The 27,851-nt window shown below is 43.5% G+C and overlaps 1 protein-coding gene across 4 annotated transcripts in view; it reads right to left on the bottom strand.

Annotated features, from left to right (window-relative positions):
• The window catches only part of TANC2 (tetratricopeptide repeat, ankyrin repeat and coiled-coil containing 2), a 419,029-nt gene that overhangs the window by 187,559 nt on the left and 203,619 nt on the right, over nt 1-27,851 (bottom strand). For all 4 annotated transcript variants that reach the window (XM_040330204.1, XM_040330205.1, XM_040330206.1 and 1 more), the window contains exon 4: nt 6,139-6,210. In XM_040330204.1, the coding sequence (XP_040186138.1) occupies nt 6,139-6,210 (72 nt within the window). The remainder of the gene's footprint in view (nt 1-6,138; nt 6,211-27,851) is intronic.

The raw sequence follows: 27,851 nt of genomic DNA, 5'->3' as shown, positions 1-27,851 counted from the left end.
ATCTTCCGACAGGCTTCCGACGGTCGCATTCATCACGTCACGATTTTCCAAAAGTAGCCGAACGTCGGTGCGCAAGCGCCGTATAGAGCCGCACTGATGTTCGGCTTCTTTCGGCTACTCGTGACGCGATGTATGCGAACGTCGGAAGCCTGTCAATCAAAATAGGAACGCCCAGTCCCGAAGACCATACCCGGAAGCGGCGGAGAAGATCGCTCTCTAAAACGGTAAGTACGGCTTCGATTTTAAAAAAAATACCCGATTCCCCTAGACAAAATGAGCATCAATCTAAGGTTAAAAATTATTTTTTAGGGTGAACTCCCGCTTTAAAAAAAAGGGGGAAAGAAAATGTACTTCTAATGTTATTTTCAAATGTCTTGCCTTTCATTTTATTTTACAAGGTGAAGATTTACATATACTTTTAAATGACATTCTTTTTATTTACTACATTTCTTTCCATGAAAGTAGAGTTACCCTTTAAAGTATCAACACCCAGGAAAAATATACTGCAGTCTGCCTGCCCTTGGATGTGGTGGCTGCATTAGTGGGGTTTTTTTTTTGTTGGCTTTAACTTTAAATAAAAGAAGCTCATTGTTAGAGTTTACATACACAGGACCGTATGCACTGTATACAGTACCTGAACAAACAGGCAAACGTGCTGTATTTTTTTTTCAGATAGGAGTGCCTGTGATTCAGAACAATGAGCTTGGATGAGTCAGGAAAACATAATAAGTGAAAACATTTAACGGTTATATTTTTTTCCCTCAAAAGAATCCCAAAGTAGTATCCCAGGCGCCAGAAACTAAAAACCGTGATCAGGCTGTGATTAGAACATCTCATCTGCCCATTTATACCTTTATCTAAATGTTCATTGTTATTGCCAAAAAATGCATTAACACAATTATGCTGCTTATGCCAACTTCTGTATTATGTATACGGCGCCAACAGCTGTTATTTTAGTTTTTGTGGCAGATTACCGAACATCTTACTGACCAACTTGTTGAAATGTTATCACTTCAAGTTACATCAGGGAGTATACTAGTCTCAGTTACTGCAAAATAGTACATAATATCCATGAAGGATAGTATGAACATGACTGGAGGGTGGTATCTCTTCAAAGTATGGATAAAAAAGTAGTAAAGTAGTAAAAAAAAAAAAAAAAAAATGTATATATATATATTTCCACAAGCACAGCTCTTTGCTCCTTTTTTTCAAATTTTGATGAATTACTTAGGCCTACTATATTAAAATAAAGCTCAATAGCTCAAGATAACATTTATACACACAGAATAAACAACACTTCACAGTGCCTCATAGCCATCAGACAAACTGTGCCTCCAAGCAGGTTGTTATTTTTTTATTGACCAGTTTTACAAAACAAAAACAAATAGACATCAACAAAAGAGTACCAGAAGAAAAAACATCTGATAACGAAAAAATAAACAAAGCAAAGCACATCATGGGCTCAGCACATGTATTAAAGTAGAAGTCCAGCCTGAACTTTTTTCGGCTGGGCTACTCCTCAGGGTCACAGGAGTGCAACTTGTTTTGTACTCCTGTGACCCGTTTTCATCCAGGAAGTGTAAATTTGGGATCTACCACCACCCTGGTTGAACAAAGGAAGCTAAGAGGTGTAAATAGGTTTTCCCAGGATCGATGAATTTTGGGGCAGCGCCACATCATGTGAATAAGGGACCCAGTAGTACAAGTACATCTAGGACACAATGGTGAGGACGTCCTTCCCCAAGAGTGAAGTTACTGTGGAGTATGGCTCTATAGTACCTTCCCTCACACTGTAGGTGGCTCTGCCTCACTTGCAGGGAGATCATCTAGTGGGGGTGTCGGGATCTGCACCTGCATGTCCCTGGTCCCCATCCTGCACTCAGTGGCAGCCGCTCAGGAGATCAGATCTGTGGGAGCTGTTGGGAGACAAGCTTTCACTTGTAGTTGGATTTCAGTGTTTACATGTGATAGTGGTGAGCAGGGAGCAGAGGGCCTGAGCCAGAGGTGGTTCCACCAAGTTCCAGCTGAAAAAAATCTGCGTGTGTGTGTGTGTGTGTGTGTGTGTGTGTGTGTGTGTGTGTGTGTGTGTGTGTGTGTGTGTGTGTGTGTGTGTATATATATATATATATATATATATATATATATATATATATATATATATATATATATATATCTTCTAGTAAATGGTCATGTTAGATACAAATTTATATTTCTCTGTTGACTATTTTTTGCATCATAACTGGCATCTGCAATATTGGATACATTTTTGGGATGATCCCCCACAATTTGGCGATAGTCTGGGAACAGAAGGTTACAGGAGTCAAAAGGAAGAAAGAACAAGGAGCTGCATCTCACCAGAATAAAAGCAAGCATATTCTGTGTTTCAAAATTTACACAGATTAATAAAACGTATGTATATATACACATACACAGTACATACGTGAACACATACACAATACATACGTGAACACATACACAGTACATACGTGAACACATACACAGTACATACGTGAACACATACACAGTACATACGCGAACACACACACAGTACATACGCAAACACACACAGTACATAGTAAGGATGCTTTTCAGCATGAAATAACTCCAGGAAGACAATCTCAATTAGTCTGAGTTCCCAGCTGATGGATGAAGACAAGGTTCACTGTACGTTCATTCCCAGGCCTATTAACCTTACTAACATAATGGGATATTCCAGTGCATGACACAGAGATTTCTATATTAAATGCCTGGCACTGTTCCTCTGTATGAGGACTAGAAGTATAGAAATACATTTTTACATGTTTATACAATTGTAAGAGGGCGGCTTGCATATGAAACAAAAAAAATAAATAAAAAAATAACCCCAATGCAATTTTAGGTCTTTTGCCTCGATGTCAGGCACATGAAAACAAAAAAAGGACCCATGTGGGGCCATTTCTTCTCAGCAAGCTGAGCAAATCTGAGCATGGAAAAACACAGGATTTAGTTCATACATTAGGAGCTTCCCTTTTCTGTTCTGGGTAAGCAGCACCGTCAGCCAACAGGGGGGAGAGCACCGAGACATAGTACTGTATGTGTGTGAATAACATACTGGACTGCAGATCACATTTTCTCCCAGTGCCAAAAAAGGAAGTGTAAGCATTAATACATTACATTTAGGGCTCATTCACACTACACACAAAATCTTGGCCCCTGCTATATGCCACACAAAAGACAAGGTAACATGCGTACTGAGCCATTTGACTTTGTTTAAACATCAATGGTCGGCGCATTGTGGCAGTTCAAATATGACATTTAGTGTTCGGGACGCAGCTGGCCATTATCTTCAACTGCTTCTGCCAATGGGAGAATACTGTTGAGCTGCGGGTGGAAGGTTGCCTATAAAACACACAGTGTTGGATGCTCTTCTGCAATGTGAACATAGCCATAGTGATTCCAACAGCCCCTCATAAAACAATATTCCGATTTTCCATTTGATTAGCATTCTTTAACTACTACACGATTAAAGAATTAGTCCACTTGGTCAGTCCTCCTACAACCCTGCTGCCAAACATGCAGTGAAATAGAGAAACTGTAAACACCAGTATTCTTGTATTTAGTTTTATATTCACTTTCTTTCTCAACTCCTCCTACTATATGGCCTCTTTCCCATGATACCGTTTGAGCTTCTGCTTTTTAGTACGGAATTTCAGGTGTTTGTTTTGTGTGAATCTGCATGCATCTGTGCACACTAGAGCTGCACGATTAATCATTAACAATCGAGATTTTTTCCCCCCTCGCGATCTCGACAAAGCATTTTCCCGATTCTATGCAAAGAATTCTCTGCTGAAGGCGACAGCTGTCAAATAAAAAATGGGCAGTCTGCCAAGTATCACAACATTCCTCAGCCGCTGAGCCAACTACAGTGGAACCTTGGTTTACGAGTAACGCGGTTAAGGAGCATTTTGAAAGATGAGCAACTTTAAGAAACAAATATCTGACTCCGTTTCTGAGTGTTGTCTTGCAAACGAGCAGAATTCAAGCTAATGCGGTGTGCAGTACGGCATTTGGCCAGAGGTGCGGGGGCGCCGGTGACACACGGAACGGTTTGGAGCCGTTCGGAAATACTCAGTTGCCGGGTGTTTGAGCCTTTACGAGGTCAGTCAAACTGACCCCGAGCACTTGCGAGGCTCTCCGGTGCCCCCCACCTCTGGCCACATGTGGTATTGCATGCCATAGAAGTCAATGCGGAACAAATTATTTTAGTTTCCATTGGCTTCTATAGGGAAACTCCCTTTGATATGCAAGTGCTTTGGATTACAAGCATTCTCCTGCCAATGGAATTTTACTCTTAATCCAAGGTTCCACTGTATATATATTGTAATATTTTGTCCTTTAGATCCCCCTGATCAAACTCTCCAAACTGCGGCCCTTTGCTAGCCTTTATCCGGCCCTCAGGACTTTATTCCTCCCACTGATATGAGGCACTATTCTTCCCACTGACTCCAACAAGGGGGCACTTTTTCTTCCACTGATACCAATGATGAGATACAATTACTCCTACAAATAGGGGCACTACTCCTTATCCTACTGATCGCAAACTATGAGGCCATATTTATTCTCACAATGCTGGGCCCGGGGTTTTTTCTGCCCCCCACTGGCCACAATCCGGCCCTCCTTAAGGCTTAAGAACAATAAACTGGCCCTTTGTTTGAAAAGTTTGGAGACCCCTGCTTTAGATCAAAGGAATGAACTTCGGTGTGTAAATGAGGGAAGTTTAACCACCTAAAAGGCTAAACCTTTTTCTGTCACTTGTTGGTTTCAAGTTAAAATCATTATTTTTCACTAGAAAATTACTTAGAAACCCCAAACATTATATATTTTTTAGCAGAGACCCTAAAGAATAAAATGGTGGTTGTTGCAATATTTTATGCCACACTGTATTTGCGCAGCGGTCTTTTAAATGCAATTCATGTGGGGGGGAAAAAAAAATGTAAAGTTAGCCCAATTTTTTTGTATAATATGAAAGATGATGTTACTTCGCAAGAATCATGATCTTTATTCTAAGCCAAAAAATTTTGATTTTCATTTTGGCCAGAATCGTGCAGCTCACTCATTCAAATGTACACTCATATGGTCATATTAGCACGCACCAGTGCAAAATACCTGGACCTGGAACGCAGATTTTTCTACTTTTCTTTTACTGGGCAATACTCTGCGCTTATTTACACACCTGTGTGCACAGACACAGTGTAAATAATGGGCAACATTTTAGCTCAGTAGAAAAAAAAAAATGCTGTACTGAGCTTTTTCAAGCTGCAGTATGCAAGAGGCCTAAAACCATGAATGCTGGTATCAGTACTCCAGTAATACAGTATTACAGGGATTTATTGAAAAATTATAACCACAGAAAACAATTACCTGCCTGATTCAATGACCCAATATGGTGCTCAAGCAAAAGATCAGAACGTTTAGGCCCCATGCACACGAGAAGCATGTAAGATGTAAACTCAAGTTTTCAAAGGCAAAAACCGGCGTTTAAAACGCCCGTTTTTGCCGCAAATTTCGCTGCGTTTTGCCGCGTTTGCGGCTATCAGCGTTCATAACAAAGACATTGTAGACCCTCCCAAAGCTTTGAAACGCAAAAACATTTGTGTCTGAACCCAAAATTTGGCGTCTGAAAAAACGAGCCTAAACCCAACTGCTTTAAAACGCTAAAAAACGTGAATGTGTGCATGGACACATAGGATAACATTAAATGTGTTCAGGGGCAGTTAAAAAAAATGCCCAAATGCCTCTGAACTCAAGTTTACCAGCGTCTCGTGTGCATGGGGCCTTAGGGGTAGCCTTTGGTAGTTGCTACAAGAGCTAGAAATTTCGTCCATCATATTTTTTCCACTGATTCATTTGTTAACACTTCCAGAAGAGGCAAACAGCATGGAGACAAAAAGGATTACAGTGGGCCTTAAAAATGACACCTTTCAAATTACAAAATCTTCCGGGAGTCAGGGTGCTCTCGGCTTTCACCCAGTGGTCTACAAATAAATGACAGGTTCTCTTTAAATGCAGAATCAGCATGCCGCAGCCTCCCTATAGTGATTTTGCAGTGATTGTACAGATAAGAGAATGATGGTATCCCTGGAACACGTTATCTCTCACCTTGTGAAGCCCGTCCGTGGCGGGAGTCTACACTGTGCTGCCTCCGGTCCGGTGGCTCTTCATTCCCCCCATCTAGAATAAATAAAATGAGAAAATGATTAGACTGCTTGCCAGATGATTGAAATGCATTTTTAATTTAAAAGAGAACTACCTCCGACTAGTCCAATTCAAATCGGTTCTAGAATGCTAATACAATGAAAGTGCTTTGGTACCTCTGAGAAAACATTAACAACCAGCATTAGGACCAGGTCAAGAATAAGTTAAAACAAACAGGAAGGGAACATGAAGATTCTATAAACTCTATGAATCAAAGAACAGACAAACTTCCTGAACTGGCTGGCACAACATAAACCACTAGTAGTTGAATGAGGGCACAGCATAAGAACTTGTGCCATGAAGTTTAGTGATCTGTTGTAATAAAAACATTTCCACAATTGTCTACATAAACAGTCTGTAGTTGTCCTGCAAGGTCATTCCAAAAACTGTACGGGTCCAGAACTTGCACAACACTCCAATACCGAGAAAAGAAAGTTAATCATTAGAATAGTCTGACTCTAATTGGTAATCAGATTGAGAGGATCATGAATAAAGTGGACCTTCACGTTAAAGTCAAAGTATTGCTAATCCACCTATACACCCTCCTCTAACATATTTGGCTTTTTTTTGGGGGGGGGGGGGTACCTTTTTCTGACAGGTTCCCACGCCCACATCTGCAATTCTCACCTAGGCAAGAATTACACAAGCTTGACTCGTCCCCTGCCCACCCTCAACCTCCCAGGAGGCTATAGGTCTAGTCTGACAGCACACAGCTAGATCTTGCACATGTGCAGAGGTGGTTGTGAAACAGGAAGATGCTACAGCTGGCTCCCACAGCCAAGATGGCGACACCAGAGATCTGAAGATCAGCAAAGAACCGGCCTGGGTGAAGACAGTGATGCACTCCTGGGCTGGTGAGTGTGTGTGTATATATGAAAATAGAAAATAAAAGAATCCTTGAATCCACACTCCCTTTGGAGATGATCTAAATAATTAATTTGTGTACCGGCTGATTCGCCAGGACTAGACGGGATACCTGCCAAATAAAGCAAAAAAGCTATATAAAAAAAGGTTTGGAGGGGACAAGGGAGCCCCCAGAAAAAGCCCACCGGCCACCCCAGGAGTCATGGGGCATGTCGTGGCAGACCCAGCGCCCTCCGAAACCCCGTTCGGGGAATTGCGGCTCAAAAAGATAATCAGGCAAATCATTCCCTTCCACAGTGGAATAGCCCGACCAAAACTCCCAATCAGATGTATCGGTCTCCTCCGCTCCGGCAGGGAGATAGGCCAGCGAGGTGGCGGTCGGGTTAGACCGGATGGTCAATTTTTTGCTTTCTGGGGGCTCCCTTGTCCCCTCCAAACCTTTTTTTATATGAGTATATATGAACCCTCACCTTGTAAAACAACACATCCAGTTTAATATAAGAGATGCAAGTGGAAACAAGTGTGTGTACGTACACACACACACACAAACATATACACACACACACACAATTTTCAAATCTTTTTTTCTCTCTTAATAGGGGTGGCATAACCTTTGTTCTTGGCTGCATAAGAGGTACAAGTGGAGACTGTAGGGCAGGGGTAGTCCCATGAGACATTGCAAGACCCTGACAATCACAGGCACGACTCCTAGAAACAGAGGCATGATGGGATTTGTAGTTTCACCACAGCTGGAGGGCCGAGGTTGCCTACCCCTGCTGTAGGGGGTGTTTCAGCAGAAGGCAGAGAAATAATACACTGATCATCCCAGTAAAGAGCTGTGGTGGGGTAGGTGTGTCAGCACAAGTCTAGGACATTGGAGGACAGGCAGGCCGTGCACCCAGCACAGCCAGAACACGACCCATGCTGGAAAGGATGTGCTTCTATGCCTGGCATGGACAGTTTAAAATGGGAGAGAATAGGGATTGGTGGGCTCACCAGTTATTTCACACAAAGGAAGCGATACAAAGAGAACAGGATCCTTTTTTTGTAAACACACGTACATTGTACAACATACACAGATCAGGAATGTGAAATGTTGAGTAATAACAGTATGTGTAGCTTCTGGCTTTTTTTCAAAAAGATGACTGGAGTTTCTCTTTCAGGCAGAAGCAAAATTACAGAAAAACCATCTAGCACATTCAGTTTTTACTTCCTCAGCAGATGTCTCAAAGGATGTCAACATTGCATTCCATTAAAAGAAGTAGATCTATAACCAAAACATTTTTTTTCGTTTTGGACAGAATGGTGCATATTAGAACCTGTGTCTGGTTTTACGGTTATCTAGGGGTCTGTTCGAGAGATTTCCTCTTAGTCATTGGAGTAATGTAATAAAAAAAAGATGATAAATAAAAACAGTGGTGGAAATTGGAATGGTATGTAGACGTGAGCCGTTCTGTGTTTTAGTTCACATTCTGCTATTAGAGGAGTATCAGTAGTAGGTCTGTAGTGTCTTTTTTCGCACAGTAGCCTTTGACCTAGAAAAACCCAGGTTCTCCTTGGCGCTTACACACTGCTGGGTCTTCTCTGTTTGCTTGTAAACACAGCCTCTACAACATCTGATGGTGTCTCGAGCTGTTCTCTTGTGTACATTAAACATGTATGAATAGAACATATACAACAGCTGAAGAGGGATACAAGTGCTTTCTTTGGGAGCACACGTTTCTTCTGCTCACTGAAAAGAAATTCGGCTTTCTTTCAATTAGACAGTACGAAAGACGGAAGACATGCCACTGTCTAGCCCAATATTTTAGAGCACTAGACCTCACGTATTGCTCTTTAATTAAATTTGCGTTCTCCAATACTCACAACGGATGCTGAATGTTATCCATTTACGGTTTATAAAATATTTGGTTGCCTGGATTTTGGATATGCTCCACATACTTTCCGAAACAAAACTAAAGACAGACATTGGCTCGAAATTGACTCTTTTCTTCCCTGCAACCCTCGCCCCTCACCCCCTCATTGCCTTTCATTACTTTTTTTTACATTTTATTTTTAATCTGGGGCCCCCCTGCTCCCATTCTTGCCTAGGCAAGGATGATGCGTCCTGCTACTGCAGCCTTCTTGGGAAATCCCCATCACATATTCCAGAAGGCTGCAGGAGAAGAGAAACAGAGCTGTGTGGTCATCAGGGGCCGGCTGCCTGAACCCAGAAGAGACCGCTGGGCACCCAATGATGTGCGGCGCAGGGCCTAGTGTGGCAGTGGTGCAGCGGGACATAGCAGGACAACCAGGGGTCAAGTCCTGGGGAAAAAAGTGTGGGAACTCCCACCCAAGATCCACTCCACCAAAAAAAAAAAAAATTATACGCTCATATGCATAATTACTAAACCGCATGTTTGTTTGTTTTTTCGATCCACTGTACCTTAGTAATCCTTTATGTTACTGGCCGCGAGTTCTTTCAAAATCCCGCGATAACTCGCGGCAGACCTCCGCAATGTCTCCTGGGAACAATGACAAAAGCTCCCAGGAGACATTGCGGCATCGAGGAAGTGACGGAATACCCGCACACTACCCGATGAATCCATATACAGGAAGTGGCCAGTAACAAATGATTACTAAGGTTCGCCTGCCCCTGACAGTGACTCGAGCTGGGCATCGCCGCTTAGTAAAGGATTGGCTCGGGCGGCTCGGCTGCTCTCAGCTGCTCTAGTCCTGCAAAGGGAACTGAGTTCCTGCTGTGAAAAAAGTGCAGGAACTCCGTTCCCACGCGTTCCCGCAGGACTTGAGCCCTGTTGTATTCGCTGGGCAGGGAAGTGTGTGAATCGAGGACCACACTGCATAATGGGCAATAAAACAAAAGGGAGCGAAGTTCCTCCTGAACATACTATAAGGTAGCCCTGCCTTTGGGATTTCGCCTTATGAACTTAACTTTAACAAAAATGAACCCATGCTAATTGGCATATATCTTCTGTTTAGTACATTAACATACCCAAACCTATGGCTCCACTCCAGACTTGCTACTTCCAATCCACATGGACAACCCAGGTGGAGACTACCACAGTTCGTCTCCACTCTCACCTAAAAATAAATATAACCGTTTTAAAAAAAATATAAGCCACACTCCAAAACTTGTGAGCAAGCCAGCAGTGGTGAAACGCGTCAAGGAAGGTGGTTTCTGGTGGAAACATTAATGTATGCAGTCTTCATCTTTTGATTAAACAGAAGGAACATTTTGGAGTGTGGCTTATATTTACTTTCATCTTCTGTTTGGTACTACTAAATAATTGATTGCAATGATTAAAGCTATAACTATAGCCATTGCATATTTGCCCATATCTAAAAGAATAAGAAATTGTTAAAAACTCTTTTCAGGTTGTTTTCCTGTCCGTGCCCCTTTACTGTCCTGGGGCACAGCAGATTCTGGTGCAGGTTCCTTGCCTGACTAATCAATAAACAAATTGGGCTTTGTATATACCAGGGATCCTCAAACTACGGCCCACCAGCTGTTGCAGAACTACACATCCCATGAGGCATTGTAAACCTCTGACATTCACAGACATGACTAGGCATGATGGGAATTGTAGTTCCTGAACAACTGGAGGGCCGTAGTTTGAAGATCCCTGGTATATATGTTTGTCAATGCAATGACAACACTCGACAATGATTACAACTGATATGAACGAAACCATTAAAGAGACTCTAAAAGATTGAACATGCAGGGCAAAGTGATGACGCATATACCCCCCCCCCCCCAATACTTTCCCTATACTTAACTTACCAGCTCTTTTCTGCGTTGAGCTGGTGACACTACCCGATACATCTGCATATGGAGGAGCACATGATCCCTTTCCTTGAGAGAACGATTGAGCACCGACCACTGTCATTGTCACCAATCCTCCTGGACAACACTGTAGATTTTAATGCTGATGGCTATAACCAAGGAAGGCAAAGCAAGAGAGCACAGGAAATGTGGGGGGCTTTGAAGAAACACAAATGTTACCCTTCATGGGCAAGGTGTCTCTTACAAGATAAACATTTATCTTCCATTATTTTAGATTTATATTTTATCTGTTTACGATTGTGGGCTAAAATGTGTGTGTGAATGATTAGACAGATTATCTGCTGTCTGCATCAGCGTGGTTGTGCTGATAATGGGTAACTGAATAACAGGGAAACCTTCCTGTGCACTCATTTGGCTTGATCTCCAGATGACCACTTCTGTCCATATTTGGTCAACCAAGCCATCTGTGAAGAAACTGCAACCTTTTACAAGCAATTTTAGGAAACTCTGTTCATACTGCAAGTTATACGGCTTCAAACGATTGACATTTGTGCAATAAAAATGGATTTGGTCTTTGGTTTTCATACAGCATTCACAGATAAAAATATAAACCAGGGGTGACATCCTCAATTTCATTGTGGACTGCATCAGCATTGTGGTTGTACTCAAAAAGGGATGGTTGTATCTGTAAGAATAGATGTCAAGAGCACCCCACTACCCCCTTACACCAGATGTCAAGACTCCCCCACCCTCCCTTACATTGCAGTGCACCCCTCTTACCTTGTGCTACTGCTGGGAGGAGCTGGGAAGCAGAAAGCACAGGGTCTGGAGAAGGGCAAAAGGACTGGAGGCAGCTGCTGAATGCTGAAACCAGGGGTTGCAGGATAGAAATTCACACGATTATGACATCAACACAGGCAGTGACTACAGGGAAAACCCTCCTGCTGAACAACTGTCTTCTCACGGAGGGGGGCGCACGGTAGAAGACCGTGATTATCGTTAGCGGCCATAGCAGTCACATGTGAATCAGGCAGGCTGGTTGTACCCAAGTTAATAAAATGATGCTGAACCAGCCAAGATTTGAGATTCGAACCGATCAACTTGGGTACAATCGGCCTGCCGGATTATTTTACAATTATCACTAGCAGCTGTTATAGCAGCTCCTAGCAATAATCAGTCTTGGCTCGGCTTGGCAGGAGGGATCCCCTCCTTTCAGTGCTGTGTCAACCCGTGGTTGCAGGAAAGAAATTTGTACCGTGTATGGCGTGTATGGCCAGTCTTAGTCTACCCAGAAATTCTATTTCAGTTTGGGTTCAGTGCAGGAGAACTAAAATCACATTGCTGCCTTCTATATATTATTCATGAGTCCAGTATAGATATATAGCCAGATTCAGGTAGCCGTGCCTAACTTTAGGCAGGCGTCGGTATCTCATATACACTAGGCTGCCGTAAGTTAGAGAGGCAAGTACAGCATTCACAAACAACTTGCGTCCTAAGTTACGGCGGCGTAGTGTAAATGTGCCGGCGTAAGCGCGCCTAATTCAAATTGTGAAGAGGTGGGCGTGTTATGTAAATAAAGCATGACCCCACGTAAATTACATTTTGAACGAACGGCGCATGCGCCGTCCGTGGACGTATCCCAGTGCGCATGCTCCAAATTACGCCGCAAAGACTCATTGGTTTCGACGTGAACGTAAATTATGCCCAGCCCCATTCACAGACGACTTACGCAAACGACGTAAAAATTTTAAAATTTGACGCGGTTCCGATGTCCATACTTAACATTGGCTGCGCCATCTTTTTGGTGGATTATCTTTACGCCTGAAAACGCCTTACGTAAACGCCGTATCTTTACTGCGACAGGCAAGCGTACATTCGTGAATAGGCGTATCTCGCTGATTTACGTATTCTAGGCGTAAATCAGCGTACACGCCCCTAGCGGCCAGCGTAAATAGAAAGCTAAGATACGACGGCGTATCTTAGCAACATTTAAGCGTATCTCAATTTGAGAATACGCTTAAATATACGACGGCGCAGATTCTGAGTTACGACGGCGTATCTACTGATACGCTGGCGTATCTCTACCTGAATCTGGCTAATAGTGCTTTTCATATGGTTACACAATAAAAATAATTGCAAACTCACCAAAATGCGCAATATATTTATAATATATTTCGCATGTTGGAGAGTTTACAATTTTTTTTAATTAATTGGGATAATACACACGCACACACAGTATGAATGATTTAAAAAAAAAAAAAACAGTTGCCGAGTTATGGGAAATTGTGATTCTAGAACTCGTAGGATGACTGCAGTACACAGGACCAATGGTGGGCCCCCCAGTTGGCCAGCTACGCCAACCCTCATCAGCCATTAGGTGCGAGTTTCACTCTTCCGTGTGAATGTTTAATGTATTCTGTATTATAAAGAATACCAGTGACATTCCACAGCTGGAGGAAGTAAAGCAAAGAAGGTGATCCAATCTTACAAGGACCTCATTATTAAAAACAAAAGTGGACACTCAAAATATAGTGCTGGATATATAAACCCACATAGCAGTATGTGAATGGTTGCATGTATATATCCATATGACTTTCATCCTGCAACCAAAAACCCGTTAGCTCTCAGCAAAACCTTGAAATAGAGCCAAATACCGTACTGTGAGTAAATCCAGGTAAAGTCAGCAGTTAGGAGTTATTGCCGAGTTCTAACTGCATTACAGGAAGCTCATTTCAAGACACATAAACCATTTTATGGTCATGCCTAGTTGTTGTGTGGAATGACATTATAAAGCCAGGAAAGGCAGAAGAACGTTTATATCCCTTGCTCAGAAAAGAAACAAAAGTCGGGGAAGTGATAGAAAACCTTTTCGCTTAAAAAAGGAAACCCATTTCCAAGAAAATCCTGAGAAGCAAAAGTTCACACTCAGAATCTGGATATGGACAATATAATACTTAAAGAGGAATGATGGCAGCTGCCCAATGGAAAAGCTCTAAAATAATGGTTACCTTTACATTCCAAGTGCAGCTTTCATCATAAAAAAACATCTACCTCAACCTAAGAGCCAAGCTAAACATTATTTCATTTAAAAGGACTAAACAATAGTTTTACAATTACAGAAAATCTTATTTTGGTTCTTTTTAGTTAAAGCGGTATAAAACCCAAAAACAGAAATGTAATATTTTTCAGCTTGCCAATCCAATAAATATGGTGGCTGCAATCACTCTCTTTCTTAGGCTTGCTTTTATTCTTGTGATCTAGCCAGGTAACACATTTCCTGTCTTAGGGTACCTCCACTCCACCGGAGCAATGGGGACACTTTTGGATGGCACCATTGTCTACCTAGGGTAGTGTTAGATGCACTAGCACGGTGGTCATCATCAACCCTGTCCTCAGGGCCCACTAACAGGCCAGGTTTTTACGTATTACCTTGGGGAGATGCAGAATAGAATACTGCAATGACTGAGCAGCAAATTATATCACCTGCAAACCTGGCCTGTTAGTAGGCCCTGAGGACAGGATTGATGACCACTGCACTAGCAGATTTAGGACTTGAATGTCTCAATCCTAAGTAGCCAATGGGTGTTTTCTCTCTTGACATATATGTAAAATAAATATATATCTGCAATACATGCACATTTCCCCAAGTTTGATACCATTAATGTCCATGCAAATACAGAAAAATACCCGTTGATCTCCTCTTTTGCTAAGCCACTTTCAGATCTCTACAACATTAATGCCTAGTACACACCATCAGAAAATTGGGCGAAAAATACCACTTTTGAAGCAATGGTGCAATAATATGATCGTTGGTAAACTGCTTTCGAGAGTCGATCATGACAGTTCATGTGAAATTATGGGGACAAACTAATTTTTTTCTCATACGATACCAGAACATACAATTTTCCAAAGTGTCCAAAAAAATCATGACCACGAATGCTCAAAAATTACAGAATACATTACAACACATTACATCACTTCCGAAATTGTATTCTGTTGTATAAGAATTTATGGAAGTTTAGTATGCTCTTCATTTTCGATATGAGACTAACAAGCTAGCAAGCAAAAAACTAAAATGGGCGATCATTCGTCTTAAATAGTTATGGCGTGTACCAGGCTAATGCCGCGTACACACAATCGGTTTGTCTGATGAAAACAGTCTGATGGGCCAATTTCATCAGACTGACCAATCGTGTGTGGGCCCCATCGGTTTTTTATCCATCGGTTAAAAAAATAGGAACTTGTTTTAAAATTATCTGATGGTTAACTAACCTACAGGGAAAAAAAAACGATCGTCTGTAGGCACGTCCATCGGTTAAAAATCCACGCATGCTCAGACTAAATTAGGGGACGGGAGCGCTCGTTCTGGTAAAACTAGCGTTCGTTATGGAGATAGCACATTCATCACGCTGTAACAGACAAAATCAGCTAAAGCAGCCCCAAGGGTGGCGCCATTGGATTTGAACTTCCCCTTTATAGTGCCGTCGTACGTGGTTTACGTCACCGCGTTCTGACATGATCGTTTTTTTAACCGATGGTGTGTAGGCACGACTGACCATCAGTCAGCTTCATCGGATAACTGATGAAAAAATCCATCAGTCCGTTTTCATCGGATGGACCGATCAGGTGTACAGGGCATTAAGGTTAATCAATCTGTAGTCCAAGATAAGAAATAGGAGGGCTGAATAGCGTCTATGAGATAACACAGGAAGTATGCAGAAGACACAGGAAGTTCTGACAAAATCTATCAAATATAACAAAATGCATCCATAATCCATTTAACAGTCCAAAATGGAGCAAGTCAGAGAAGTTAATTGTTAGAGTTTACATACCCTTTACTTTGTCCACCCCCAATACAGCCCATCAGTTTATTGAAACCGGTGACATCTACAAGACTTACATGTAGTCCTCTATCAATTAAACTTTAAGGCCTCGTACACACGACCGAACATGTCCGCTGAAACTGGTCCGGCGGACTGTACGGCCGACCGGACAATTTTCCGGCGGATCGGACAGGTTTCCAGCGGACAAATGTTTCTTAGCATGTTAAAGCGGGGGTTCACCCTATAAACGAAAAAAAAAAAAAAAAAATTCTTCTACCATAAAATCAGGCATTGTAGCGCGAGCTACAGTATGCCTGTCCCGATTTTTTTACCCCCGTACTCACCTTGTACTCGTACATCGAAGATACCGACTCCCCTCGGGGAATGGGCGTGCCTATGGAGACGGAGGATGATTGACGGCCGGCTCTGGCGCGTCACGCTTCTCCGGAAATAGCCGAAATAGGCTTGGCTCTTCACGGCGCCTGCGCATAGCCTGTGCGCAGGCGCCGTGAAGAGCCGAGACCTACTCCGGCTGTCTTCGGGGAGAGTGACGTGCCAGGGCCGGCCGTCAATCATCCTCCCTCTCCATAGGCACGCCCATTCCCCGCGGGAGCCGAAATCTTTAATGTACGAGTACACGGTGAGTACGGGGGTAAAAAAATCGGGACAGGCATACTGTAGCTCGCGCTACAATGCCTGTCTCGATGGTAAAATCATGTCAGTGAGGGTGAACTACCGCTTTAAGAAACATGTCCGCTGGAAGCCTGTCCGTTGGACATGTTCGGTCGTCTGTACGACTCACCGGACATGTCCGCTCGACCGAAAGCCCTCCCATGCGTCAAAGTGATTCGACGCATGCGTGGAAGCATTGACCTTCCAGGGTCGCGCACGTCGCAGCGTCATCGTTGCGGCCACGTCACCACGTATCCTGTCCGCGCGGATTTCTGTTTGATGGTGTGTACAACCATCAAACAGAAATCTCCGAGCGGACATGTCCGATGAAAACGGTCCGCGGACCGTTTTCATCGGACATGTCCCCTCGTGTGTACGGGGCCTAAAAGGCGAAGCTTTTAACCATACTAGTTTGTTTTCTCATTAATCTAATGTATAAGGGGGCATAATCAAACATTTGAAGCAAAATATTTGCTTTAATCCCGACACTTTTATTAAATTGAATAAAAAGTGCTTGGTGCCCTGTGCAGGTTGGAAATTGGCAGTGTGGGTGGGCCACAAGCTTTACATTTACTGTCTGCCGTCTCCACAGAACACTCTTGTTAGGAGCAAGTCTCAAGCATCGGCGTTCACGAGTCAGCACAGCCATTAATTATTCATTACTAAACTGTCACTAATTTGCTCTCTTGCTTGAGTTTGATGTGTTTTTCTGGAGCCTGCCAGATCTCTTTAAGGAACGGAATTGATATGAAGTGTAATCCTTTTCATCCTTTATTCACCCCAGTCTTCTCAGGCCAGCCTGAGCGGCAGAGAGAAAATGAAACACCAGCTAGCACTCTAGTGCTGATAGCTATTAAAGGGACACTATTACTGTAATAAGAATAAACCCAAAATCATAAAAATAATAGATGCACGGAATAAAGGTTGTTTTAGAATATACAGTACGCAAGAGTTTGTACAAAGAAAAAATTGGTGCTTTACTACTAAATCATGGAGGTACGAGCATGTGATAACATAAGAACCTGCGTAGCTCTCACCCGCACTGACGCCTCGTACACACGACCGAGAAACTCGACGGGCGAAACACATCGTTTTGCTCGTCGGGTTCCTTGTTAGGCTGTCGAGGATCTCGGCGAGCTTAATTTCCCCATTGCCGTCGAGGAAAAAGAAGACATGCTCTCTTTTTGGCTCTACGAGATCCTCGACAGTTTCCTCGTCGAAAAGTGTACACACGACCGGTTTCCTCGGCCAAAAAAAAAACCAGCAAGTTTCTTGCTGGTTTTTGCCGAGAAACTCGGTCGTGTGTACGAGGCCTCACTCCTCTATTTCCCAGAATGCAAACTCGCTGTGGGCCTGCTGAACAACAAACAATAAAACGTCCAACTTGTACAATTCATTACATTGGGGCTGCTACTCGGGTGCAAAGGAGACAACTGCAGCTGGAAAAAGGAGATACAATTTAGAATTGTCTCTATAAATCGAACCTTCCCCTTTTTCATTGTCTTCTACAGCCGAAAGAAGAAGTCTAAAAAACTGTTTGTTTGTCTTTATTAATCCAATGTCAACCGATATCCTAATATAAAGCATTGCCAAATTGTCAGGGTAATGCCCAAATGGGATTTGTTCTACAGTAAAACCTTAGCTTGTCGCTTTCCATAAACATGCTGCCATTCATTCATTCTTTCAGGACCATACTAACCAAATGGCAGAAAGCACATTGTCCAGTTGGCCCATTATTAGACCATGGTATTAAAGACATGGTGTTATACTGTTAGTGTCTCAGTTCCTAGGGTCCCAGCACTGCAAGAGATCCCTCAGTGCCGGTTCACACAGGGGCAGCGCGACTTTGCAAGGCAACTTCAGCGCAACTTGGAGCAACTTACAACGCAACCTAAAGTTGCCTCCAGGACAGGTGACTTTGGCTGTGGCCAATCACAGAATAATCAGCACTGTGGGATGGAGGGGTTTGCCTGAGTAAACTATTTTATTTCCCTGTAAAGTTGCTTCAGTTAAGATGGAGATCAGACTTTGGAGGCAACTTCCATTGAAATCAATGGGTACAAGTTGCCTAGAAGTCCCCTTGAAGTAGTACAGGAACCTTTTCTGAAGTCGGAGCGACTTCAGTAGTGTATATTAAGACGGCTCTCATTGACTAACATGGGAATTATGATGTCAAGTGACTTGGGGCGACTTGAGGTCTGACAAGTCGGATCCCAAGTCGCTGTAGTATGAACCGGCACTCACTATAAAAAGAAGAGAGTCTTGGGTCTATTTTTTTTACAATATGTGTTATCAGTATCAATATATAGATTGAATTATTCACTATGAACACTTGCATTATCCTATGATCAGTCTACGAAATTAAAATGGTCATGCTCTACTTAGATGAAGCTTGATAAGGGGACCCCTAAATGAGATTTTTGCTTTGGATCTATTAAAGACAAATTAGAGACAACCTTCCCTCTTTAAAGCATACTCTGCATGTAAATGTATACTACTCCATAAGACACCATTTAAAACTGGAACACTGAATGCTACATCTGTCAATCCTGCTTTACGAACTGAAGCAAAAACACAATTGCACACCAGCTCTTCCACTACCGACATTTCTTGGACATTTGAGAGATTGGCAAACTGATAAAACCTCCCTTCACTCAGGTTTTCTGGCCATGTGATGTGTGATATCAGCCATCTGCCTTGCCACCCATCACAAGACTTCAATGGCAGCAATAAAGAATTAAAGCGGGGGTTCAACCAAAACAAAATTTTTTAACATTAGATTCAGGCGAGTTGTTAGAAGCACAATCGGGTGTTTTTTTTTTTTTTTTTAACCGTTGCCGTACATACCGCGTTCTCCGTGGCTTCCGGGTATAATCTGCGGGACTGGGCGTTCCTAATTGATTGACAGGCTTTCGACCGTCGCATACAGCGCGTCACGAGTTGCCGAAAGAAGCTGACCGTCGGTGCGCAGGCCGACTCGCAGTTCGGCTTCTTTCGGCAACTCGTGTCGCGCTGTATGCGATGGTCGGAAGCCTGTCAATCAATTAGGAATGCCCAGTCCCACAGATTATACCCGGAACCCGCGGAGAACATATATCTATAAAACGGTATGTACGGCAACGATTTAAAAAAAAAAAAACACCCGATTGTGCTTCTAACAACTCGCCTGAATATAATGTTAAAACATTTTTTTTTGGGTGAACCCTCGCTTTAAGCTTTCTCTGAGTCAAAAATGGAAGACCCGTAATATCAGGGTATGCAATGGCACTATCAATCCTGGCATGTTATTAGGCTGAAAGCGGAAGTAAATCCATCCATAAAACCATTTAGTTTCCAGCACATGCCGGAAATGTAACACTCCCATTGGTTGCGCTCTTAAGCAAACTGTCAAACCATCCAATGGCTGGTGTCTAATCTGATCACATGTGCAGCATCATGACAGTTGTAGGTTAAACAGAGGCAAAGATGGCAGCTTCCTTGGCTGAAAACGATAGGGGGGTTTACTTACACTTGAAATGAGATATTACTTAAAAAGGTATCTATATTTAAACGTATTCATAAACCAATATCCTACAAAACATTGAGACTAACTACAAATGGGCAATGGAGCTTAGGAAAACAAAGTGGTAATCAAAAATTTTTATGCCAGAATTCAGCCTTCTTGCTTTTTAAACCATATCTGTCAGCTTACCCAATTCCCACGTTTCCTTTCTATGTTACTGCCACCATTTAATCACCTAATCCTGACCCCACAGAAGATAATGGATAACAGTGCAGGACTCAGGCATGCCCAAAGGGCTTTTAATTAGAGTCTATATTTGGGCAAATTATCGTTCCTTGGAATTTTAGTTATTAATTACTATTACTAATATAATTTCCCAGAACTAAAACGTAAGATAAGATTTTTATACTTTAGGCTTTTAAATGCCTAATTTAATATGCCGTTAGGGTTCATATTCAGTTCAGCATTCGGTTCATACTCAGTTCACCAATCATCACAATCCATTGTCACAGTATTCTGTCTGTGCGTAAATCCTAACATATGGAAAGTCGAGACAGAAAGCCTTCATATTTATTTTAACATCTGGTACCTTAACACAACCCCCTCTTTTGTTAAAGACACTAAATTGTGGCATGTACAATTCTCAAAATAAACAGGCAGTTATGGATTAAAATATGAAAAGATCAGCCAAACAAGGTCATTAGACAAGGTCATGAAAATAATGAAAGCTAAAGAAGACAATTGTTCAGTGTTACCCTTTACTACATAGAAGATACTGTATACAGGTGGTCCGAAGAGCATAGAAGTGTATCAGCTAGATATGCATGGGAATCTTCAATTGTTAGAGCTAAAGAATGACAATTCTCATACATCTATATCTATAATTCCCAGTGCCCAACCTTTGGCACTTTTTGTAAAGCCCTTTTGCAAGATGACCACATTTTCTGGACATCTATTGTAAGATGTCCACAATCTCTGGCCAACTGTTGTAGTATGCCCACAGTCTCTGACCATCACAGTCACATAGGTAGATTCAGAGAGAAGTGCCTAAACTTGCGGCGGCGTAGCTTAGCGTGTTTAGGCTACACCGCCGTAAGTTAGCTAGGCAAGTACATGATTCTCAATGTACTTTCCTGCTATGTTACGGCGGCGTAGCCTAAAGCGGGCGGGCGTAAGGGCGCCAAATTCAAATGTGTGGAAGGGGGGCGTGTTTAATACTAATAAGGCTTGACCTTACGTTTTTGAATTTTTTTTTTTACTGCGCATGCGCCGGGCGCCTACATTTCCCAGTGTGCATTGTGGCTAAGTACGCCGTACGGGCCTATTGATTTAGACGTGGACGTAAATCCCGATTCGCGGACGACTTACGCAAACAACGTAAAAATTTGGAGTTTCGCCGCGGGAACGGCGGCCATACTTAACATTACTATTCCACTAGGGCCTAGCTCTAACTTTACGCGTCCTTAAGCAAACGACGTAAAAGTACTAAACGGCCTTAAGCAAACGGCGTAAAAGTACTGCGTCAGCCGGGCGTACGTTCGTGAATCGGCGTATCCCCTCATTTACATATTATACGCCGACCGCAATGGAAGCGCCACCTAGCGGCCATCCAAAATATTGCAATCTAAGATAGGACGGCGCAAGCATATGTTTAAGCGTATCTCTGTTTGAGCATACGCTTAAACATAAGTCGGCGTAGATTCTGAGTTAGGTCGACTTATCTACTAATAAGTCGGCCTAACTCTACCTGAATCTACCTAACAGTCTCTGACCATCTCTTGTATTATGTCCATAGTCTTTGACTATATCCTGCTGTGTGTCTGACGTCTCTGGTGAATATGATGATTATGCCCTTTTGTTATGTCAGAGACTGCACTTGAGACGCCCCAAATCGAGAACGTTAACCACCTCCTTGTGGCCTAACTGAATATCACTTGCAGGAATGAGGCAGCAGTAATATAAAGAGTGCATGTGAGCATAAGTGGTGCTCTTCATATCTTGCAGAGTTTTCCCCATATGCTGCAGAATCTCTAAGGCAGCATATAGATATATGTAGCGCCTGGCTATGTTCAGAGCGGGTGCTATTGGAAATTTAGGGGAAAGTTCAGAGAAATAGTGGTCTCTGAACTAGTCCAATTGTTTAAATTTGGGACCTCTGCTCTAGCTTTGGCTGTGCGGATTGTACATACTGTCATTGCTGGGGAGTGAGTTCCACCCCGGGACGATAGGTGGCAGCAGTGGAGTCAAGTGCAGTTAGATATTTCTCCCCAGCAGCCAATCAGGGAGGATGTTGCCTCGCTGTGCATGCTGGGAGGGGTATTTAGGGGCAGACATTCTCTCGGGGTTCTTCTTCCTCATTTGGCGCCCACCATTGGGGTAGCCATTCCACGACACCCCCGCAAATGGCCCTCCTGGCCGGGTTGTGCGTGTGTCGCAGTGTTTCTGGACCACGTTGGCCCGGAGCAATTGATCTGCTGCACGGGCCCAGTGATTGACTGGGTCCAAAAATCTGAAAGTCATCCTGAGCTGTCCATCCAATAGGAGGAGGCTGACCGATGAGGAGTCTGTCCGAAGGGATACCAAGCACGAGGCTGGTGTTCCAGGAGGGGCCTGTCCATTCATCGGAGGACAACCTTGGTTCTGAGAGGCTGGATGTTGGTCGCCTGTCTGTTGCCAATTTGAACAAAACTACCTGAAGGAGATCCGGGTGCTGAATTTACTGAAAGAGGATTCCGGACCATAATTGTCTCCAACCTTTAGGAGGGTCTGTGGCAGAGGCTTAATCCTATTCAGTGACACTCTGGCTGCCAGGCTGATGAGAGAGGCCTGTCCAGATGCACTATAACCACTCTGGCAAGAATGGCGATGTAAAGTTGTCAATGGAAGCAGGACCGTTTCCCTATCCTTCTGTCCAAAACATTAACACCTTTGTAGTGATACAGTAAATGGTTACCCTCTTCTCTGTCTAAGCCTTGTTGCCAATGGCACAGCTCTGGCTAAAAACTATGGATTTCTGCCAGGCCACTGCAGCTCATTCGGGAGCTTGTGTGCAAGCTGAAGGCAGCAATCTCAACAAGACTTTTCGCAAGATCAGCATGCAGAAACGTCTCCAGTTTCTGGAAGGATGAAGACCACACGAATGAAATAGAATGACACAAGCTTAACTAAACCATAAATACTAATCCTAGAGCCTGCAGCTAGTGACTAAGCAGTGTATGTGGAGGAAACAAAGAACCCTCTCTTTCCCCCTTTATGTTATGCCTCCTTATCCAGAGGCAATGATGAGGTGAGTTTTTACGCAAGTCGCTGCTCTGCTCTCACAGCAGCTGAGCAATATGTAATGCTGAAACTGAGGAGGAGACGGCAACAGGCAGGAAGTGACTTGCAAACAGGCCTGTGACAGGAGAACAAAGAGATCAAGGATCAGAATGGTTTAGATTGCCCTCTCCTTATATTTACTGAAATCACAGAGGATTTCTTTCTAAAACTAAAGCCTATGAGACATAAATATATAATAGTAAGAAAACTCCTGCATTGCTATGTCACCCCCAACATTACATCAATGGCTTTTTAATGTACGATTACCAGATTAAAGTCACCTAGGTTATTGGGTACACACTTTTTACAGCTTGCTATACATGGGATGAATGAAAAAAAAAAAAAAAAAAAAATATAACAGATTCTTCTAGCCATGCTACACAGCCCAGATGGACAAATCTCCCACTGTGGTTACTGTATGCCAACGCTATAGGCTATCACAGTATCCAAACAGTGCCTGCATCTACCTGGATGTAGGCACTGTTCAGCCAACAATTTTATGCCTGGCTCTGTGTTCTTCCCTTGCAAGGGTTCACAAAGGGAACCAAAAAGAGCCCCAGTTTATTTTAGATCCTTGGGTCCCTCAGACAGGCACAGAACCTGTAGCACATTTGTGTTGGCCAGGAAGAGCATCCACTCTTCTCCCTGACAAGCCCCCAGAGCCCCATAGAGACGAGACTCAATTTCCCTGCCTTCCTATAGGTCTATCGGCCTCAGAAGCTTTTCATCTGCACCAATGCTACAGTCTGGGCAGAAGATGTACACCCACCATGATTACAACGTGTTAACTGTGGCCATTTGTCATGACAGATAGATAGCAGCGGCGGCCCGTCCATAAGGGGTGCTGCCCCCCTAATTTATACATGCCCGGCCCCCAATATACATGCAGGGTGCCGGACGCATGTATTCCACAGTTTTTTTTTTTTTAGAAGCACATTATTAGTGCTAGACGCTCTAATTGGCTTCAAAAAAGGGTTGGGCCCAGTTCCCTGAGCAACCCAGTTGTGTGACAATAGCGAATTAATATTACCTACCGTATTCCTGATTCTCCTCCCGGCCAATCATGAAGTTGATCCTGAATCCCAATTGGCCGAGAGGAGAGACAATCATATTGGCCGCCTCAGAGGAGGAGGCACATTGAAAGCTGCCTTATAGGCCAAGAAGGAGGAGATGCAGGGTGAAGCCGCTGAGGAGGAAGAGCTGCCGGCAACCTAGGTGGGGTAAGTGCCAACGATCAAGCGCCGGGTGGTGCGACCATCCGACCGACCAACCGGAGGTTTGTTTGCCGCCCCCCCCCCCCCAAAAATGGAGCACTACTGATGGATAGATCGGGGAGAAGGTCCTTAGTCAGGGAGGTGACCAAGAACCCAATGGTCACTCTGACAGAGCTCCAGCATTTCTCTGCAGAGAGGAAAACGTTCCAGAAAAAAACACCATCTCTTAAGCACTACACCATTTAGGCCTGTGTGGTAGAGTGGCCAGATGGAAGCCACTACTCAGTAAAAGGCACATGATAGCCCATCTAGAGATTGCCAAAAAGCACCAGAAGGACTCTCAGACCATGAGAAAAAAAAAATCCTGGGTCCGATGAAACAAAGATTAAACTCTTTAACCTGAATGGCAAGGACACAGATCAGTCTCCTCTCTCCCTGACAGGACGTGGATCTGTGTGTTTACACACACAGATCCACATCCTTGTCTCTATAACTGCCGATCACGGGTGCCTGGCGGACATCGCGGCCGCCAGGCACGCGCATCGGCATCTCAGTGATGCGGCTGGCACACGCGCGCCGCTGTCGGCGGCGTTCCCACGCCCCCCAGTGGCTGGAGGCCGTTGGCCGTATATAGACGGCCTCCTGGAAATTTAGATCCACCCGGCGGCCGTATAAAGTCTTACGCCCGTCAGGAAGTGGTTAAACCATTCTGGGGGAAAAAAAGGCTGTAACATAACAAAATGTGAAAAAGTGAAGCGCTGTGAATACTTTCCAGATGCACTGTATGTCTTCTACAACCCACAATTGACAGAGAGAGTTATTCTGCCTTCATGTTCACCTGTAAGTTGAATTTTGCAAGTCTAGGTATTGAAAGCACCAGGGGAAACACAAAAAGCTAATTCTGAAGAAAAAGGTTAGTGCAGGCCACTAAAATGCCTATATTTTCTCTGTAGAAATATTTACTAGGCACCTCATTGTTGGCTCAGTACACCTTACGTTTTCTCACTTTTTTCACTGCTGAAAATTAAAGTATACAGCAAAATACTCTGCCACGTTACATAGCACAGAAGATGCCAGCATGCCACTCAGTGAAAATAATTAATACAGACCCCTGGGTAGCGTGCATGGCTTACAAAGAGTCCTCAGATTACAGGCCAGCCTTGTGTGCTCTGCATCTTCACCTCATGCTCCTTTATGTAGCTCTCTGAAATGTATCAGAGTTCTACAGAGAAATAGTTTCTTTACATCACTTTACTGTTACCGAAAATAAACCTGAACCCCGAGAGAAATGATGGAAAAAAAATCTCAGCATATCCAGGACCTGCTCAAAGACAAAAGAACGGTTTACTTCAGTCCACGACCATGCAGCCTATAAATTCTGTAAAATACAGCATTGATATTTTGCTGTTGGTTATGATTATTATGTTGATCAATGCCAATGTTTTCTAATAGGAACTTACTTTCAAACAACTGCCATTATGTAAAGAATCCTAACCCAAAATACCTTATCCACTAGGGCAGGGGTCTCCAAACTTTCTAAACAAAGGGCCAGTTTACGGTCCTTCAGACTTTAGGGGGGCCAGACTGGGGCCATTGGGAGTAGAAAATGTCCCGGTAACCAGTGGGAGTAAATAATACCATATCTTTGGTGTCAGTGGGAGGACTAGTGCCCCATCGTTAGTGTCAATGGAAAGAATTGATGGTGTCAGTTGGAGGAATAGTGCCTCATTGGTGTCAGCAACAAGAATTATGCCCCATTGGAGTTGGGTGGAACAATTCCCCAAGGGCGGCATTAAGGCAAGCAAAGGGCCGCATCTGGCCCCAGGGCCGCAGTTTGGAGACCCCTGCACTAGGGCATGGCTCCCAAAGTCTGCACTGGCTATTGCCACAACATTATTATTGTCCAACCGAAAAATGGTTGCACATAGCAGGACTCACACACGATTTACCTCTATTCTGACCATAAGCCAAAGCTCCAATGGGGGCTCTTGCTGTTTATCAAGTCCCAAAGAAAAAAAAAAGCATTCCAAAAAAGTAGGATTGATGCAATACCCGAGTGGGTGTGAATGATGGGAAAAAACATCAAAGCAGGCATCGTGTGGTCCCATGGTCCCCACAACAGTGTCACATTTTGTATTCCCTATCCATAAATTTAGACATACGGTCCATGCTTATCCGATCCACCCATAGGGGAGAGCAGAGAAAAGACAGGGCGGTCCCTGCACAGTGTGCGGGGACCACCCTGTCATCCGAAGACTCAGCGGGGATCAACGGAGCGATCCCCGCTGAGCATACGGAGGGGCCTTAAAGTGATTGTAAAGTCTTTATTTTTTATTTAAACAACAAACATGTTATACTTACCTGCTCTATGCAGTTGGTTTTGCACAGGGCAGCTCAGATCCTCCTCTTCTCGGGTCCCTCTTCTGTGCTCCTGGCCCCATCCTCCTGTTGAGTGCCCACACAGCAAACAGCTTGCTATGGGGGCACCTGAGCCGAGCGTCATCTCTGTGTGTTCATACAGACAAGGAGCCGCGACCCGGCCTCACCACCTCTTTCCTGATTGGCTGAATGATTTTGATTGACAGCAGTGGGAGCCAATCATGCAGTGGCGCTGTCTCAGCCAATGAAGGGAGTCCTGAGCAGCTTAGAAACTCCTGCAACATCGCTGGATAAAGACCATTTGTTGCAATACGGCACTGCGTCGGTTTAACTGACAATTGCGCACCCAAACAAAATTGACATCCTTTTTTTCCACAAAAAGGGCTTTCTTTTGGTGGCACATGTACACCTCTGTGGTTTTTATTTTTTGCGACAATTTTGAAAAAACAATATTTTTAACTTTTTGCTATAATAAATATCACCAAATATATAAAAAAAAACGAATTTCTTACTCAGTTTAGGCCAATGTGTATTCTTCCACATATTTTTGGTAAAAATGCAATAAGCGTATATTGATTGGTTTGCACAAAAGATAAGGCCCGGATTCACAAAGCACTTACGCCGACGTATTTCCAGATACGCCGTCGTAAGTACAAATGTGCGCCGTCGTATCTATGTGCCGAACCAGAAACCAAGATGAGCCTAAAAATAGGCTTCATCTGACCGACGTAACTTGCCTACGCCGGCGTATCGTGAGCGCATATTTACGCTGGACGCATGTGGCGCTCCCATTAATTTTCAATTCAAATATGCAAATGAGGTAAATGAGGGAAATGAGGGAAATACGGCGATTCACGAATGTACTTGCGCCCGGCGCATAATATACGCGGTTTGCGCAAGTCGTACGTCCGGCGTAAAGTTATTCCCCATATATGAGGCGCAACCCATGCAAAGGTATGGACCAGGGAACATAAGCCGGGCCATAGTGTCTAAAAAAATAGGGAATACATTTATGGCATTTTTATTATTATTTTTTTTACTAGTAACGGCGGTGATCTGGG

The sequence above is a fragment of the Rana temporaria genome, chromosome 12 (assembly GCF_905171775.1).
Source record: "Rana temporaria chromosome 12, aRanTem1.1, whole genome shotgun sequence".
Lineage (NCBI taxonomy): Eukaryota > Metazoa > Chordata > Amphibia > Anura > Ranidae > Rana > Rana temporaria.
This window is presented reverse-complemented; position numbering and strand designations above follow the sequence as displayed.